Raw genomic sequence first — 15,883 nt, forward strand, 5'->3', positions numbered from 1 at the left:
TCGAAAAGGAAAAACCTGACATTGTCTTGAAAACGGTCAAAAGATTTAATATAATAAGAACTCCTGTTATAATTTTTATTTCAAAAAAAGTTTAAAATTGGGAATTGGTGTCCTCGTCGAATGTCTAATAAAATGTTGGGTATAGTTTATACTGTCGACTTTTACTCTGGATCTGGGCCAGGATCCCAAAAACCCAGTCTTTCAATTTGTGCTCATTTCTAACACTCAGTGTTAGAAATGGGCCATCTGTTAGGTTCGGAACTAACGTCCCCTGTAATAAGTGTTAATTTTATTTTCTCAATCTGATTTTAAAAAACAAGTTGGTCTACTGTAAAATTTTTGCTACAAGTATCCCCAAGTCATTAAATAATTGTAAAAATAAACGTTTCTTCTGCAAACCATCCCCTCTAAGGAATCCTTACAAACGAATAAACGCTCGTAATTAGAAGTTACAGACCGTAAAATTTATCAAATGAATTCTAGAATTTGTCTATACTGCACTCTCCGTTCAAATATGTTACCTAGACGGTCTCTCCCTTTAAACAACAATATTACAATAGCTCACCTATTATTTCTCCAGTTCGCAGCCAGTACTTATCATTGTTCAGAAATTCATAAAACTTTTTCCTATTTTCCACCAACNTTGGGTTAATTTTTTAATGAAACTTTTATATAACGCAAAAAGATGGGTTGGTTTAAAGGGAGAGACCGACTAGGGAACATAGTTGAACCAAGAATGCAGTATTGGAGAAAAATGTCTAAGATTCAATTTATACCAATGAGACGTTATTAATATGTATAATTTCTAAGTAAAATGTGTAAAATATCATCAGAAGGGAGGGTCTGCAAAAGAAAGTTTATCACAATTATTAAAAAAACCAAACGAAAATGTCACAAAAATCTTCAAACTATTATGCATATTTCTTAAGAAATTATCCATAACTTCTTTGAAATCAATATCTTGAATTCTTTATTTTTTTTATAAATATCTTCAACTGTCGTCTTTGCAAGAAAACCATTTCGTAACAGTAAAACATTAAAGAAACAAAGGACTGAATAAAAATTTTTTTTTCCAAAATATTAGTTAATCCGTTTCAATTTTACAATAGAATTGTGTTATGTTAAATAATTTTTAAAGAACCATTTCTTCTACGGCCCAATTCCTTCTAGTGATATTTTTCCAAAGAATTAAAGCTTCTATTTAGAAATTATACTCCGTAAAAACGTCTTTCCGATATCAAATGAATCCTAAAAAAATCAAACATACTGAACTTTTACTTCAACTACAGTGGTTTGAGATTTTATCAATACAAAAAAGACGACTTTTGATTTTAATAATTATTTTTATTAAGCTTTTAAACAACATGATACACAAAAGCATGGAAACAGAGCGAAGCTGTTAATCAAAAAAGCTTATCTTCAATTGCTTGTCAACTTTTTTTTCTAAAGAAAGCTTGTTAACAATTAAAAAGTCGTCTTCATTGTATTGCTATAATCGCCTACCACCGTACTATACCATGCTAATCTGCTCTCCCTGGAAGTTGACAAGTTTTGTAACGCTAAATAACTGTTTCCTCACCATCATTTTCTCAACAATTGTCATCTTAGGTTCAGGTTTCTTGTCTTCATTCACAATCACTATTTCTCCATGATTGTTAATCTCTCTATTGTCGTCATTACGCTTGCTGTCCATAAAAGTATGCAACAATACCTTGAAAATTGTTATTCAATGTTTAAGATAACAAATAGTTAATTTTTGTTAAACTGTGAGCTATGAAAGATCAGTGTCCGAATTTAATGATTTTGAGCCGCGCCTTAAATCTGCCAAAACCGGTTTCAATTGAGCGCCGGCTTAAATCTTTAAAAATGTAATGCAATTTTAAGTGGAATCAACCATATTTGAGCCGAGGTTTAAATTTAAGCCGCATCTTAAATTCTTTAAATTCGGCCTCAGGATCACAAATAACAACAAAAATACTCTTTATTACATATTCTTGTTTAAGATTATAACCTCAAAGAATGGAATTAATTGAGAGAATATTAACCAAACATCAATCATCTTTACATATGCTGTTGGAGGGAGGCTTCCTAAAAGTGTATATTATAATGTATGATCAAATTAACCGTAATATACCGTGGAACCCCCCGCCCCCACCTCCCCCCATTCCTTCTGAAAAAGAGCAACCTCCCATGATTATCTTACTTTATTAACCCAACCTAATCTGGAACGAAGTTATAGGTATTTTCTCCAATGTATTTTCTCAAGGGCGACTTTCCAAGTGTGTAATTTCCCAAGTGGCAACTTCCCAAATGAGTAATTTCCCAAGAGGGTTCGGTAGCTACGACTAGTACTGGTTAGGGCACCAAGCAATGCAGCTAGGACAGATTTGGGAAAAGGGCTTGAACTTTACCCTTAGTAAAGTAACAAAATTCTATAACTTCTCAGATGCGAATTTTACCTGAAACACTGATAAACAATGTTGTAAGTACAAGAAGAGCAGTTAGGTTTACGGTAACAATTTCCCAAGTTAATGATAATGAGGAAGCATGATATTTGATACCTGTGTGTCAAATGGATAAAGCTGGAGTTGATATTCACACTTAAATGTTTTTGTATAAAATTCTTGAAATGTTATTCTGTTATCATCCCCTGAAATTTTATAGTTAGATAATATTCTTACAGATTATTAGGAAGAATCCCATGCCACAGAACAGAGATAAGAAATGGGAATATCCCTCTGTCTGCATTTATTCAGTCCCTTTGATCCTGGAAAGGAGTTCAAAGTGTAAAATTAATATAAATGTTCACAAATTATACACAGTACATTACAATATGAACCCTGAACTTTAGAATGGGATATCCTTAATCCCGATCGGTTAATTAATCTGGAGATTAAAAACAAGAAGAGAACAAGCATAATTTAACTTGGAGATTAAGAAAAAGAGTGGATCAAGCATCAATCCCGATATCCATCATTCAATTCATTACAATTTCTTCTTTCATTCTGGAATAAACTCGAGAATATATGACAGGTTGTCAAAGAATTGGTTTAGAAAAATTTAATAATTTTCAAGAAATTTGTTTTCTATAAAAAGATGTTCCTGGACCCAAAATATTACATACAGTTAAACTTTAAAAAAAACCATTCATCGAAAGAATGCATCAAGTGACGTATTCTTCACTTTCTGATAATGGAATGTTGCAGATATTTAGTTTTTTAATTAAATTATTATATGAAGCTCTTTAAAACTGTTCCCGCATATTCATGGCTATTAAAGGGAGTGACCGGCTATGTAAGGTAGTTGAACTGAGTATGCAGTATTGTGGAAAACTTCTTTCGGATTCATTTGAGACATATTAAACTTTTTAAAGATCTGTAAATCCTGAGTTTGAGCGCAAATTCGACGTTCAAATTTCTTACTTTGGGGGTGGATACGTTTCCAGAATTTCTTTTTTCAATTAGTAAATAACGACGACAACAAAATGTAAACAAAACTCTACAGTAAACTAATTAGTTGTTTCGGAACCGGTTGAGAAAATGAAAATTAATCTTATCATCGAAAATAAGTAATCTTGTTCAATCATTAGTTTCTATTTACTCATTATTCGAAATTTTATAAATTCTTTCATTTAGGGTTAACTGTAGCAAAAATGTTTGAAGTACACCTGCATTACAACAAAATGACGGTTAAAAAGTTATTTTGACTTAATTCCAAGCTATATACTTATCTACTCTCTTTCATCCCAACTAAAAGAAATGAAAAATACGCCACCATTGAAGATATTAATCTCTTCAACTGAATCTGGTAGACTTCGCTGTAAATCGCCTTCTCTTGTCACCATTATTTCAGAATTTTGACTTAATCTGGAAATAAGAATTATTAGTTGACTTAATCTACAGATACAAATTATTAGTTGACTTAATCTACAGATTAATCTTATTAGTTGACTTAATCTACAGATAAATAGTATCAGTTGATATAACCTAAAGATAAATCTTATTTGTTGACTTAATCTACGGATAAATATTATAATTTGACTTAATCTGCAAATAAATCTTATTACTTGACTTAATTTACCGATACATATTATTAGTTGACTTAATCTGCAAAGAAATAGTATCAGTTGACATAACCTAAAGATAAACCTTGTTTGTTGACTTAATCTACAGATAAATATTATTAGTTTACTTAATCTACGTATAAATATTAATGTTTGACTTAATCTACAGATAAATTTTGTTAGTTGACTTAATCTACGGATAAATATTATTAGTTGACTTCATCTAGAGATAAATCTTATTTGTTGACTTAATCTATGGATAAATATTATTAGTTGACTTAATCTACAGATACATATTATTAGTTGACTTAATCTACAGATGCATATAATTAGTTGATCTACGGATACATATTATCAGTTGACTTAATCTATGGATAAATATTATTAGTTGACTTAATCTATGGATAAATATTATTAGTTGACTTAATCTACAGATACATATTATTAGTTGACTTAATCTACAGATGCATATAATTAGTTGACTTAATCTACGGATACATATTATCAGTTGACTTAATCTATGGATAAATATTATTAGTTGACTTAATCTACAGAAGATAAATCTTATTAGTTGTCTTAATCTAAAGATAAATCAAAGATAAGATAAATAAAAGACAAATAAATAAAGATAAGTCAACTTGACTTATTTTCTACTGATACATCTTATCAGTTAACTTATTCTGCAAATTAATCTTATTAGTTGACTTAACCTACAGATTAATCTTATTAATTGACTTAATCTACTGATATATATTATTCGTTGACTTAATCAACAGATACATATTATTAGTTTACTTAATCTACAGATAAATATTGTTGGACATAATATCTTCTACTTGCAAAATATTAATTACTTCAATTAGAATGTTTTACTATTGTACTACTTACACAGTAGCATCATTGTTTTGAGTGTTCTTAAACACAACAAAAGGAATCCAGATCTCATTCATTTCATCTAGAGTGAGAGCATTCGCCGATCTAACCTTCTTCAGATTATGATACGTCAAGCGGTAATCATACCACTCCAATACCATTGCAAACTATTTAGAATAATTTAATCATATTGATTTTCCATCCTGGTTAATCTATTTTCCCTGAGCTGGGAACTTTAGAACGGGATACACTTAATCCCGACTACTTAATCCGAATATCCATTATGGTAACTTTTAATTTTAGTCCTTAATCCATTCTTTTTCTCTCTCTTTGGATATCCGTACATTGTTTTCTCCAATGAGAGTGCAGGAATAAAGTTCGTAAATTGTATTGACCAATGACAGCATTGAAAATAAATTCCATGAGAGAAATCCGCAATTGCTAACAAATTAAAAATTTGTTGTCGGTCATTTTGTAAATTAATCGGTGAAGAAAATTATTTAATAATACGTTTAAGACTCGTTTTTAACCAATTTCACTACTGAGCTGAAAACTTTAGAATGTGATATCCTTAATCCGGATCTGTTGACTTTTCTGTAGATTAAAATCAAGAGTAAAACAAGCAATATTTAATCTGGAGATTAAGAAAAAGAGTGGATTAAGCATTAATCCTGATATCCACTATTCAAAGGTTTTCAGCTCTGTATTAATAAAGCAAAGTGAGAAATTAAGTGAAGGCCCTTCCAGTCAAGAAAACGAGCAAAGGAATTGAGTTTTTGCCACAAATTCTGATTTTCTAATCTCCATATCTTTGTAACCCAATGTCGTAGACCTTGGATATTTCAAATTGTGAATTCTTCTAGATCAAATAATCTAAGTTTGAAAAATCAAAGATTTGCACCATCATCAGGTTGTAAAGCTATTGGGATAAAAAAATTATAATTTGTGGGAAAAACTCAATTCCTTTGGCATTCCTAGAATCAAACTTGTTAATCTAAATATTTAATCTCGAGACAAACATAATCTCGAAATTATGTTAGTCTCGAGATTAGCAGATTAGCAAAAACAGAGGATTAAACATTGATCCTGATATCCACCATTCTAAAGTTCCCAGCTCTGTTCATTTTAATTTTTACCTTGAGAGTAAATATATGGTTTATTTCTTCTATTTTAATGAAATCTTCTACTCTTATAGAAATATTAATATTCACAGGAATATTGGAATCCTCCTCAAAACTGAAAAGAAATGATTTAAGAAAAAAGTAAAAAATAAGTTGGTAATAAAAATTTGAAAAGTTAATGTTTCCTGAATGGTGCCACAGTTTTTTTGTAATTTTCTTTCATATAAATCATTCTGCAATCCTCTTCATCAGATTTGTCTGCGCAATTCGTGTTCTCATCACATCTAAGCACATCTTCAAAACTATCTTTATAAAATTGAAATTCAAAGGTGTGTGGGGGGGGGGTAGCTTTCTGGCTTCGTTCTTACAGATTTCTCTCTGATTTTTTGCATTCAGACCAGAGCTGAAGTGGGATCAAAAACTAAAATGAGGAGAAACAAATTTACCCTATATTTTTGTGTTAAGTCCATGCGGGGTGTCTAAATTCACTAACTTTGAGACGGGAAATTCAAATACACCCCCCCCCCTTTCCATAATTTTCTTCCTCCAAAAGGCCCATGGACCTTTTGACCATTACTAAAGATTTCTCTCTGAAATTTTTGCATTCAAACCTGAATTGGGAAATAGTTTTAATCAAAAACCAAAATGGGGGGGAATTTCGGATTTTCTTTAGAAAAAATGTCCGAAAAAAGCGCCAAAAATTGTTTTCCCCCCATTTTGGTTTTTGATTACAAAACTAGATCCCAATTCAGGCCTGCAAGCCAAAAATTAGAGAGAAATCTTTAAAAACAAACTCAGGAAGCTCCCCCTCCCTCTTTATATGGAAATGTGGACATGTTTTAGAATTCTGGGCCAACGTTTCTTGAAAATGTTTAGTTAATCAATTTTAACACTAAGATCTATTTTAAAATACAATATTTACACAAATACCTGTGTTCAATATCAATACACTGGCCATCATAACATGTGAATTGATCTTGTTTACAAGTGCTAAACTTTATATCAGCAAATGGTGTACCACCATCAGTACACGCATCATTAATAACTCCACTAGAAGCATACAGTCAAATATATTAAACTTTGTAAATCTCGATAGAATCTTCTTGAATTTTATCATGAATAAAAACATGAACAGGATGAATGTTCATCTCAGAAATTTTTTAATTAAAACCAAAAAAAACTTTTCACCTAAAATCAACTTTTCTAAGACCTAAAAGTAATGTGGTTTCGAGAGCTGAGATTGTCGCCATGCTTTTGTTATCTTTTCTTGAATACCAAACCCATTTTTCAATATCCTAACATAAAAAAACAACTTGGGTATTTTGATCAGATGGGATTTTGATTATAATATTTACCATTTCATAAAATATTACAGAAGACATTATGCCAAGAAAAAGAGGTTTTCCATTTTTATCAATTGTATAAAGGTATTCAGTGTCAAAGATAGTTTTTTCACAAAGACCAAGAACATGAACCTTCCTGAATATTAACATTGCAGTGCTTCAAGAAATTAAATTGTATTTTAGCTAAATATAGATATTGCAGTATGCTTCAAGAATCAAGACTTAAATTGTATTTTAGTTAAATATAAACATTGCAGTATGCTTCAAGAGTTAACTTGAATTTTCAATTCATTCAATTCAAATTATATTTTTTCAACGTAACAGTATGAAAGAACAATAATATTTAAAACAACTTCTATTGAACAATTGTTTATTGAACAGGAGAGCTCAAGATGGCTCGGAGCTGTTTTGATGAACCTAAACCCAAAAGGGACGGACGGGCTAGAGTATAAAACGACGTTAATCAGCAGGGTGGAAGCGGCCAGGTAGGGATTTTCTACAGACGGTATAAATCACAGGACAACAACACCATTAATAGTATTTAAAAAGCGAAGGGCTCTATAATTTGAACAGCAACAGAAATACCAATCAATGATTTAAACAAACATAAACCTGTTTAAAGCTTCAACTTTACATATTCCACAAAGTTGCCAGGACGATTCATGATTTTCAATTTGATTATTTACGAGGACAAGCTCCTTAGTCAAGTTGTCGAGTTTGATTGTAGCTGCAATTCCAACATTGTTATATTGCTCCCCATCTGCATAGGGAAATCCATCTCTCCATGGTAAATAACTAACCTATGTAAGAGAAAATATGCAATTTAATATTCAACAATTAAATGGTAGGATTTGTATCAAGACAACATAAGTAAACTAGCGATTAACGAGCAATCATTTTTATCGCTAAAATACCTAATTGACTGTTGCTTCCAAATAAGCAATTTTTGACTTCGCAATTTAGAGTGCAGTGGTATTCTAACGCAAAAAATTGCTGACCACATGTCGGAAATAACAATACTGCAGACCATATTTCAGAAATAGCAATACTGCAGACCATATTTCAGAAATAGTAATACTGCAGACCATATTTCAGAAATAGCAATACTGCAGACCATATTTCAGAAATAGCAATACTGCAGACCATATTTCAGAAATAGCAATACTGCAGACCATATTTCAGAAATAGCAATACTAAGGCTATTTTGTGAAAAAAAAATTTTTTTTTAAAGAATATTTTTAAAATTAGGTTTCTTACAGTGAATGCCGCAAAAATGTTCAAAGAAAAAGGACGCCTTTCAAGTCTTCAGTCAATTGATATTATACCGGGTTTTGACCATGTCAAATTTCATCAAAATTTGTTGTCATTGTCATGGGTAATATTGTTCAGAGGAAAAATGTTACTTAATTTATCTAATAGCAGGTCGATATACTAACATTATCGCCCATCTACGGGAAATATTAAGTAAGAAATTTTAAATTTTAATAGGAGGTCGATAAAGTGACATTATGGCCCTTTAACGGAGAAATATTAGATGTTATTTTTACCCAAAATTGAATAAAATATTTATCTACCGGAGCAACAGAATACGGATCAATAAATAGCCCCTCCTTCATCTCATCAGTAACCGCAGTATATCCTCTAAAAGATATATTTTGAAAAGGGACTGACTCCCTAATATCAAGTTACCTTCCAAATAAAGGGTTACAAGCACTTTTCAAAACTTGTCTCTTGAAAACTTGGACCGATAACAATAATAAATTGAAGGTGCGGGTCACTCAATGAATTATGTAGCAGAAATAAGAAAGTAAATTGACAGAAACTCTTTTGAAAACGGTGATATCTTCTTCAACGTTACTCAGATACTTCAGTTTAAGGACAACGAATATCACTCTTTAAATAAGGGGTTAATTAATTACTTTTAAAGGGAGTGACTGGCAATTTATAGTAGTATATGTCTCAAATGATTCCTAAACAAAATGTCCACAATACTACATTCTCAGTTTCATTACCAAACATTGACGGTCACTCTTTTTAAAGTATTTATTTCTTAAATATGAAGCTAGAAGTGAGCTGGTGTTGTAAAATCATTGGTCAAGGCGTTGAGACACTTTAAAGTCAATCCAGTCTGAAAAATTCCATATGTTTGTTGATACTTCCTAACCTAACTTCCTAACTTCCTAACTTCTTAACCTGGCAAACTTCCTAACTTCTTAACCTGGCAAACTTCCTAACTTCTTAACCTGGCAAACTTCCTAACTTCCTAACCTGGCCAATTTCCTAAACTTGGAAAACTTCCTAACATGGCAAACTTCCTAGCTTCCTAACCTGGCAAACTTTCTAAGTTCCTAACCTAGCAAAATTCCTAACTTTCTAACCTGGCAAACTTCCTAACCTGGCAAATTTCCTCAACTTTGAAAACTTCCTAACTTCCTAACCTGGAAAAGTTCCTAAATTCCTAACCTGGCAAAATTCCTAGATGCCTTACCTCCTAACCTAACTTCCTAACCTGGCAAAATAGTGTTCAGGATTTCCTTCATCAAGAGTGTAGCATGGGGTATTTTTAAAATTTGAGTTGATCAGGAAGGTTCCCAGGTTCATAAAGTCGTCTTTGTTCACATAGGAAACAGGTTTACCAGAGAGTTTACTGAAATCATAACATTTGTTTTTCATAATTTGAAACAATATTTAGGTAAATAGGTGAAACTCATTGATAGACTGGCACGTAGGATTCACAACCGTATCCATACAAGTGTGATTATACATCCATGTTTTGTTTGTGAAAAGTGATGTTTGTCCTTTGTGGTTTCGCTAAAACATAACTTGCACATTTTAAGCTTCAGAAACTAAATAGAAAATGAACAGAATTTTGAACTTTTTAAACTAAAAAACGACAATACTTTCATCTTGCGATTTTATTTCTCATGTCATTTATGATAAAAATGTTGAAAAGGTTTTCTGGCATCAAGTTCACCTGCACATAGATGATACTTGATCATAAGAGGACAAGAAAGGGATAAGATGAAGGCTTCCATCTTGTTTAGAACAGACTTCAGATTCCAAATCAAGAAACTTAAAAAGGAAATTTGAAGTTCCTGTATCTTTGCAACTATAAATTCTGCCAGATTAAATAATCTAAGTTTGAAATATCAAAGGTTTAGACCATCAGCTTGCAAAGATATAGGGATTAGAAAATTTGAGTTTGTAGCATAGCTTTAGTTCCTATATTCGACCATTATTATTAACATTTATTTCACGTTATGAACGTTCTTTTTACGATATTAACGTTCATTTCATGTTATTAACGTTCATTTCACGTTATCAACGTTATTAACGTTCATTTCACGTTATTAACGTTTATTTCACGTTATTAACGTTTATTTCACGTTATTAACGTTTATTTTACGTTATTAACATTCATTTCACGTAATTAACGTTCATTTTATGTTAGTAACGCTCATTTCACGTTATTAACGTTCATTTCACATTTTTAACGTGCGTTTCAGGTTATTAATGTTAATTTCACGTTATTAACATTCATTTCACATTATTAACGTTCATTTAATGGTATTAACGTTATTAACGTTAATTTCATGTGATTAACGTTCAATTCACGCGATTAACGTTCATTTCACATTATTATCGTTCATTTAATGGCATTAACGTCATTAACGTTCATTTCACATTATAAACATTGTTAACGTTCATTACACGTTATTAACGTTCATTGCATGTCATTAACGTTCATTAATTCACATTATTAACATTATTAACGTTCATTTCACATTATTAACGTTCATTTCATGTTATTAACGTTCATTTCACATTATTAACGTTCATTTCATCATTCCTACTTGAATTTGAGTTGATTTACTAGAACCAACAAGCTGCCAATCTGTATTCTTCCATGAAATAATATCTCCTTCATTTAAACTTCTGCAACCTGAATGGTTTAAGAAGGATGAAAAAATATAAATTATGATTAACATTGTATTTTTACTGTAAATACTCGCCAGTGATTTGAATCATTTCATCCACAGTTAGTAGTCCACTGAACAATTGCATGTCAGTAACCTTTAATTGTATATGTTAAGGGTGGAACATTTTCATAAAACACAAATCAAGTAGTTAATATTACTGTGCTCTATAATTTTAAGCAGATTTACTAAACGCATTTTTCGATTAAATCAAAACTGTTCATCGAAAATGGCTATTTGTGGCCAAAAAACCGGTTCTACAAGTGATTTTTTAATTTTTTCAAAATTGGTCGATATGGGTATCAAAAGATCGCAGCAAACGGTTTGTAAAAATATTCAAAAAATGCGATCTAGAAGCATTTAAGGGGGAAAAATTGGGGAAATCACAAAATCAGCTGTTTTCCCTAGTTTTTCAGCTCCAACCTGGATATTTTTCATTATTTTGTAAAACGGTTTTTTTTCGTTAAATATGGCTTGGAAAGACGGGTCTTTTGATGCCCATATTGACATATTTTGAGAAGAAAAAACACTCCTTCTAGCGTTTTTTCTCACAAAAGGCCATTTGCGGTGGTTAATTTTGATTTTAGCAAAAAATGCATTCTGTAAATGTTTCTTAGAATTAAAAACTGCATTAGTATTCTCTACTTGAAATTGATTCCTAAATATTTTTTATATGATTTAACAATTTAATTAATATAAACAGGGGTCGAAGCACGTAGGAAAAAAACCTTAGTTGGAAAGAATTGAGTATTTTTGCCACAAACTCTAATTTTATAATCCCTATATCTTTGCAAAGATATGGGATTAGAAAATAAGAATTTTTGGTAAAGACTTGATTCCTTTAAGTTTGTAGTCGGTACAATGTCTCAACATTTTATGTTGGGAGTCTGTAAGCTGTAAATCAAGTGTTTAAGACAAGTCTTAATGTTGTGATGAGGCTATAGAGTGGTTGCCAAAAAAAAATTGTCCTTAAAGGGAGTGACTGGCAATGTATCGTAGTTTAACTGAAAATGTAGTTTTGTGAAAAAATTTTTTAGGATTCATTTGAGACATATAAAACGTTTCCACGATGTATAATTACTGAGTTTGAAGCAAAGTCATCGTTCAAAATCATAAATTTGGTCCGTTTTGAGAATAGCTTTTTTAATTTATTAAATAACGACGACGAAAAATGTATACAAGTTTTTCAGTAAACTAATTAGATGTTTAGGAACATATTTCTCAATAGAAATTTCTCAATAAATCAATGTTAGAATCTATAATTTCTTTTTTCATCATTATATTGACTTTCTTATTTTCTATAAATTTATTTATAGATTTCTAGAAATTCTTCAAATTTCGTTCTTTCAATAAAAATTCCAGAAAATTTTTGTGAAGAATGAGAGATTATGGAAGCTTATAACTGAATAAGATTAATTTTTTTGATGGTAAGAATTAATTTTAATTTTCTCAACCTTTTCCTGAACAACTAATTAGTTTAGTGTAGAATTTGCGTTAAATTTTTTTAATAATTAAAAAAAGCAATTCTCAGTCGTCTCTGAAGTCTCATCTGTTGTGGGTAACACTGAATATGCACAATGAAACAATTTTAAAAAGACAAAGGCAGAATGAGTTTGGATAATAATATGCTGTAGTCAATTTATAAAACATATTATCAACCCAAGCTGTTTCTCTTACCATTCCATACATAGACTGATATCCTGTTCGCTCTTTTCTATACAAGCAGCCTGCAGTTGCTGTATCAACTGATCCACTGGACTTCTTTCCAAATGCTACGATGGCCTCAGATGTTCCCTCATAGATAACTTCCTCATTACCTACCATCTGAGAATATCAATGTTTAAAAGTAGTAATACTCAAATATATTATCAAGTACAATAGATGGCTACGTAGAATTTGTTCACTCTCAGTACAGCTGTATTCTTACGTCACAAGTGTCAACAGTTTTATGTGTCTGACAAAATTATTAATAATATTGATTTTAAAGAACTTATCTTCAGAAAAATCCGTGCAATTTTGTGCTCTTTATTTTCTGTTTTTACACTTTTTTATTTAATCTTGGAAAACATGTCAACTAATGGGAGAAAATGTTGTTTTCCTTGTTATATTTGACACTTGTGACGTCGTGTATAATTGGTACATTTTTCTGTCGCCACCTATTAAGTAATTAATAATCTAGTTGGCCAAACTAAAATATTGTCAACTTAAAACTCTAATTGAAATATTCAATTTCTGCCTCCCTTTATGTTTCCTATCTCCATATCAACACTGATACAGATACTCTGCCAGGTCTGCAGATCATACATTCTAGTTCCCAGCCCAGCCCAGGAGTACTCAGCAGACCCTCTGAACAGAACTTTAAAAAATCTTTTAAAGATACATATTCTTCCGCAAGATGAAGTTAAATTTTTGTATGAGAAAGCATGTTACCTACGGGGTTATACCCACAAAAGATGAGCCTTCAATGACGAGCTTAAAGTCTGTTGAACTAACTAAAAGAGGTTAAGACATGTTTATGAATATTTGTAAAAGATGGATTAAATACTCTATTCTGACTCTCAGAAGGCTCATTTCTTGTGAGTAACCCTGTACAGTGCACACCACTTAAACCAGATAGTCACAGTAGAAAGTTTACAGGAATTAAGGTCTTTGCCGCATACTCTGATTTTCAAATCCCTAAATCTTTGCAACCCTCAGAAATTTGAAAAAATGAATTCTGTTAGAATAAATAAACTAAGTTTAAAATATCAAAGTTTTACACAATAAGTTTCAAAGATATAGGGGTGACTGGTGAGAGTAGGCGGCGAAGACTCATAGCAAAACAAAGTAACAAATTCAATCTTCAACGGAATTTCCATTTATAGTTTTCTTTTTAAATTTTGTATTTTTCAAAAACTTGAATAATATTTAGCAAAACTATTTTTAACTTTATTAAAATAATTTGTTCACCTGTTTTTAAATCCAAGCCAGGGCCCAGTTTCCCAAACTCCATAAAAAATGGCCTCCTAGGTGCATTAAAAGATTGAAAGTGTAATGTAAACAATATATAAGCCGATCAAGCTTTAAAAATTTGTTGGTTTAAGTGACATGTATCTTCCTCAAATTCTTATGTGAAATAAAGAGATGGGGGAAGGGGAAATATGGGGTCATGTCTCTTTTTTTAACTACATTAGACAATAAAAAATCCAACCGGGATAGAGTTACTTATAAGGCAAATTTGAACGTTATAATGTTAAGAAAACAAACCAGAGTCCGAATTAAATGAATTTGAGCCACGTCTCAAATCCGCCAAAAACCAGTTTCAATTGAGCGCCGGCTTAAATCTTAAACCATTGTATACTTAATTTTTAGTGAAACCCACCATAAGCCAAAATTTAAATTAAGCCACAACTCAAATTCTTTAAATTCGGCCTCAGGATTCTATTTGATTTTTAATAACCTCAAATTCCATTGTAGATCTATTGAGTGTTCCAATTCCAGTAATTGTACTCCATGGAGTAAACGGGTTTTCAAACAGCATGGGATATGTTCTAAATAACAGGTGAGGATTGATATTCATAGGACAACCTCATGGATGAATCAAAAACTTAACGGTCGAAAACAAAAACGAAACTGATTTTTTTTAAACGGCTAATTCGTTTTTTTTAAGCGGTTAATTCGTTTTTTTAAACGGTTAATTCGTTTTTTTTAACGGTTAATTCTTTTTTTGGCTTAAAATTGCATGTCACTTAAATTTTTTTTTTATTTATGTGTTTTGATATTTTAAAATGTCGTCTTCGTCGCCGTTAAACCATTAATTCTGCAATAGACCGTATACGCCGCTGTGCTATTAACAAGTTCATAAACCGTTAACAACATTTTTTGGCGCTTTGCGTCGTTAATTCTGTATAACGATACTATTAAAGGAAGCGGCTAGAAAAAGTTTGAACGCGCCCACTGCCCAGCCCTAAGCAGGGGAGAAAGGAATATAGAAAGTAAATAAACAATATATTAAAGATGTCTCTCCGTTCAGTGAGCCAGAAAAATGATTTGTCTGGTATTGTACAGATTGCATACTGCCTGAATGCCATACTTTCCCTTTACCAGACTAAATCCAAACCTCGAAAAAGGTGAAATTTTGCGACAGTATTGGTACAACTTGATCACCTCGTAGCTCCTCTAGTTTTGATTTTAAGCACAGGTTTGAGAAAAGCAATTTTTCTTTACACATTAAAAATATTGTAAACATTTTTGTTCTTCTCAGCAGTGCAGCTGCTATCAAAAGGAGCAGTTATTATTGAAAACATAAACATTTACAATCTTTCGCGCAACAATGTCTGAAATTAATAATCTAAAAAAAATGATTTTGATGTAAAGATAAATGTATTTTTTCAGTTCTAATCGTATCGTTGTTTAGTTTTTCGTTTTTCGAAACAAATGGTTCGTTGGTTCGTTCGTTGTGGCGCCATTGTTTTATCTAATGACGATCGTGTCGTTTTTAAAGCAAACGACAAGAAAAACTCTCGG

General features: G+C 31.4%; 1 protein-coding gene and 2 long non-coding RNA genes across 3 annotated transcripts; all 3 read right to left on the bottom strand.

Annotated features, from left to right (window-relative positions):
* Positions 1–1,585: 1,585 nt before the first annotated feature.
* On the bottom strand, positions 1,586–2,521 carry LOC111716168 (uncharacterized). The gene is made up of 3 exons (XR_002768421.1): positions 2,460–2,521; positions 2,012–2,088; positions 1,586–1,711 (listed from the first exon to the last, which is right to left on the bottom strand). It is a non-coding gene; the product is annotated as an uncharacterized LOC111716168 (long non-coding RNA).
* A 3,711-nt stretch (positions 2,522–6,232) lies between these two features.
* Positions 6,233–7,515, bottom strand: LOC111716167 (low-density lipoprotein receptor-related protein 8). The gene is made up of 4 exons (XM_023491597.1): positions 7,413–7,515; positions 7,246–7,352; positions 6,988–7,107; positions 6,233–6,341 (listed from the first exon to the last, which is right to left on the bottom strand). The coding sequence occupies exons 1-4, from the start codon at positions 7,437–7,439 to the stop codon at positions 6,233–6,235; spliced, it is 363 nt and encodes a 120-aa protein (XP_023347365.1). The 5' UTR covers positions 7,440–7,515.
* Positions 7,516–8,960: 1,445 nt separating this feature from the next.
* LOC111716165 (uncharacterized) lies at positions 8,961–11,338 on the bottom strand. The gene is made up of 4 exons (XR_002768420.1): positions 11,255–11,338; positions 10,375–10,472; positions 9,910–10,047; positions 8,961–9,041 (listed from the first exon to the last, which is right to left on the bottom strand). It is a non-coding gene; the product is annotated as an uncharacterized LOC111716165 (long non-coding RNA).
* Positions 11,339–15,883: the final 4,545 nt, after the last annotated feature.

This window comes from Eurytemora carolleeae, unplaced genomic scaffold, assembly GCF_000591075.1.
Source record: "Eurytemora carolleeae unplaced genomic scaffold, Eaff_2.0 scaffold1981, whole genome shotgun sequence".
Taxonomy (NCBI): Eukaryota; Metazoa; Arthropoda; class Copepoda; order Calanoida; family Temoridae; genus Eurytemora; species Eurytemora carolleeae.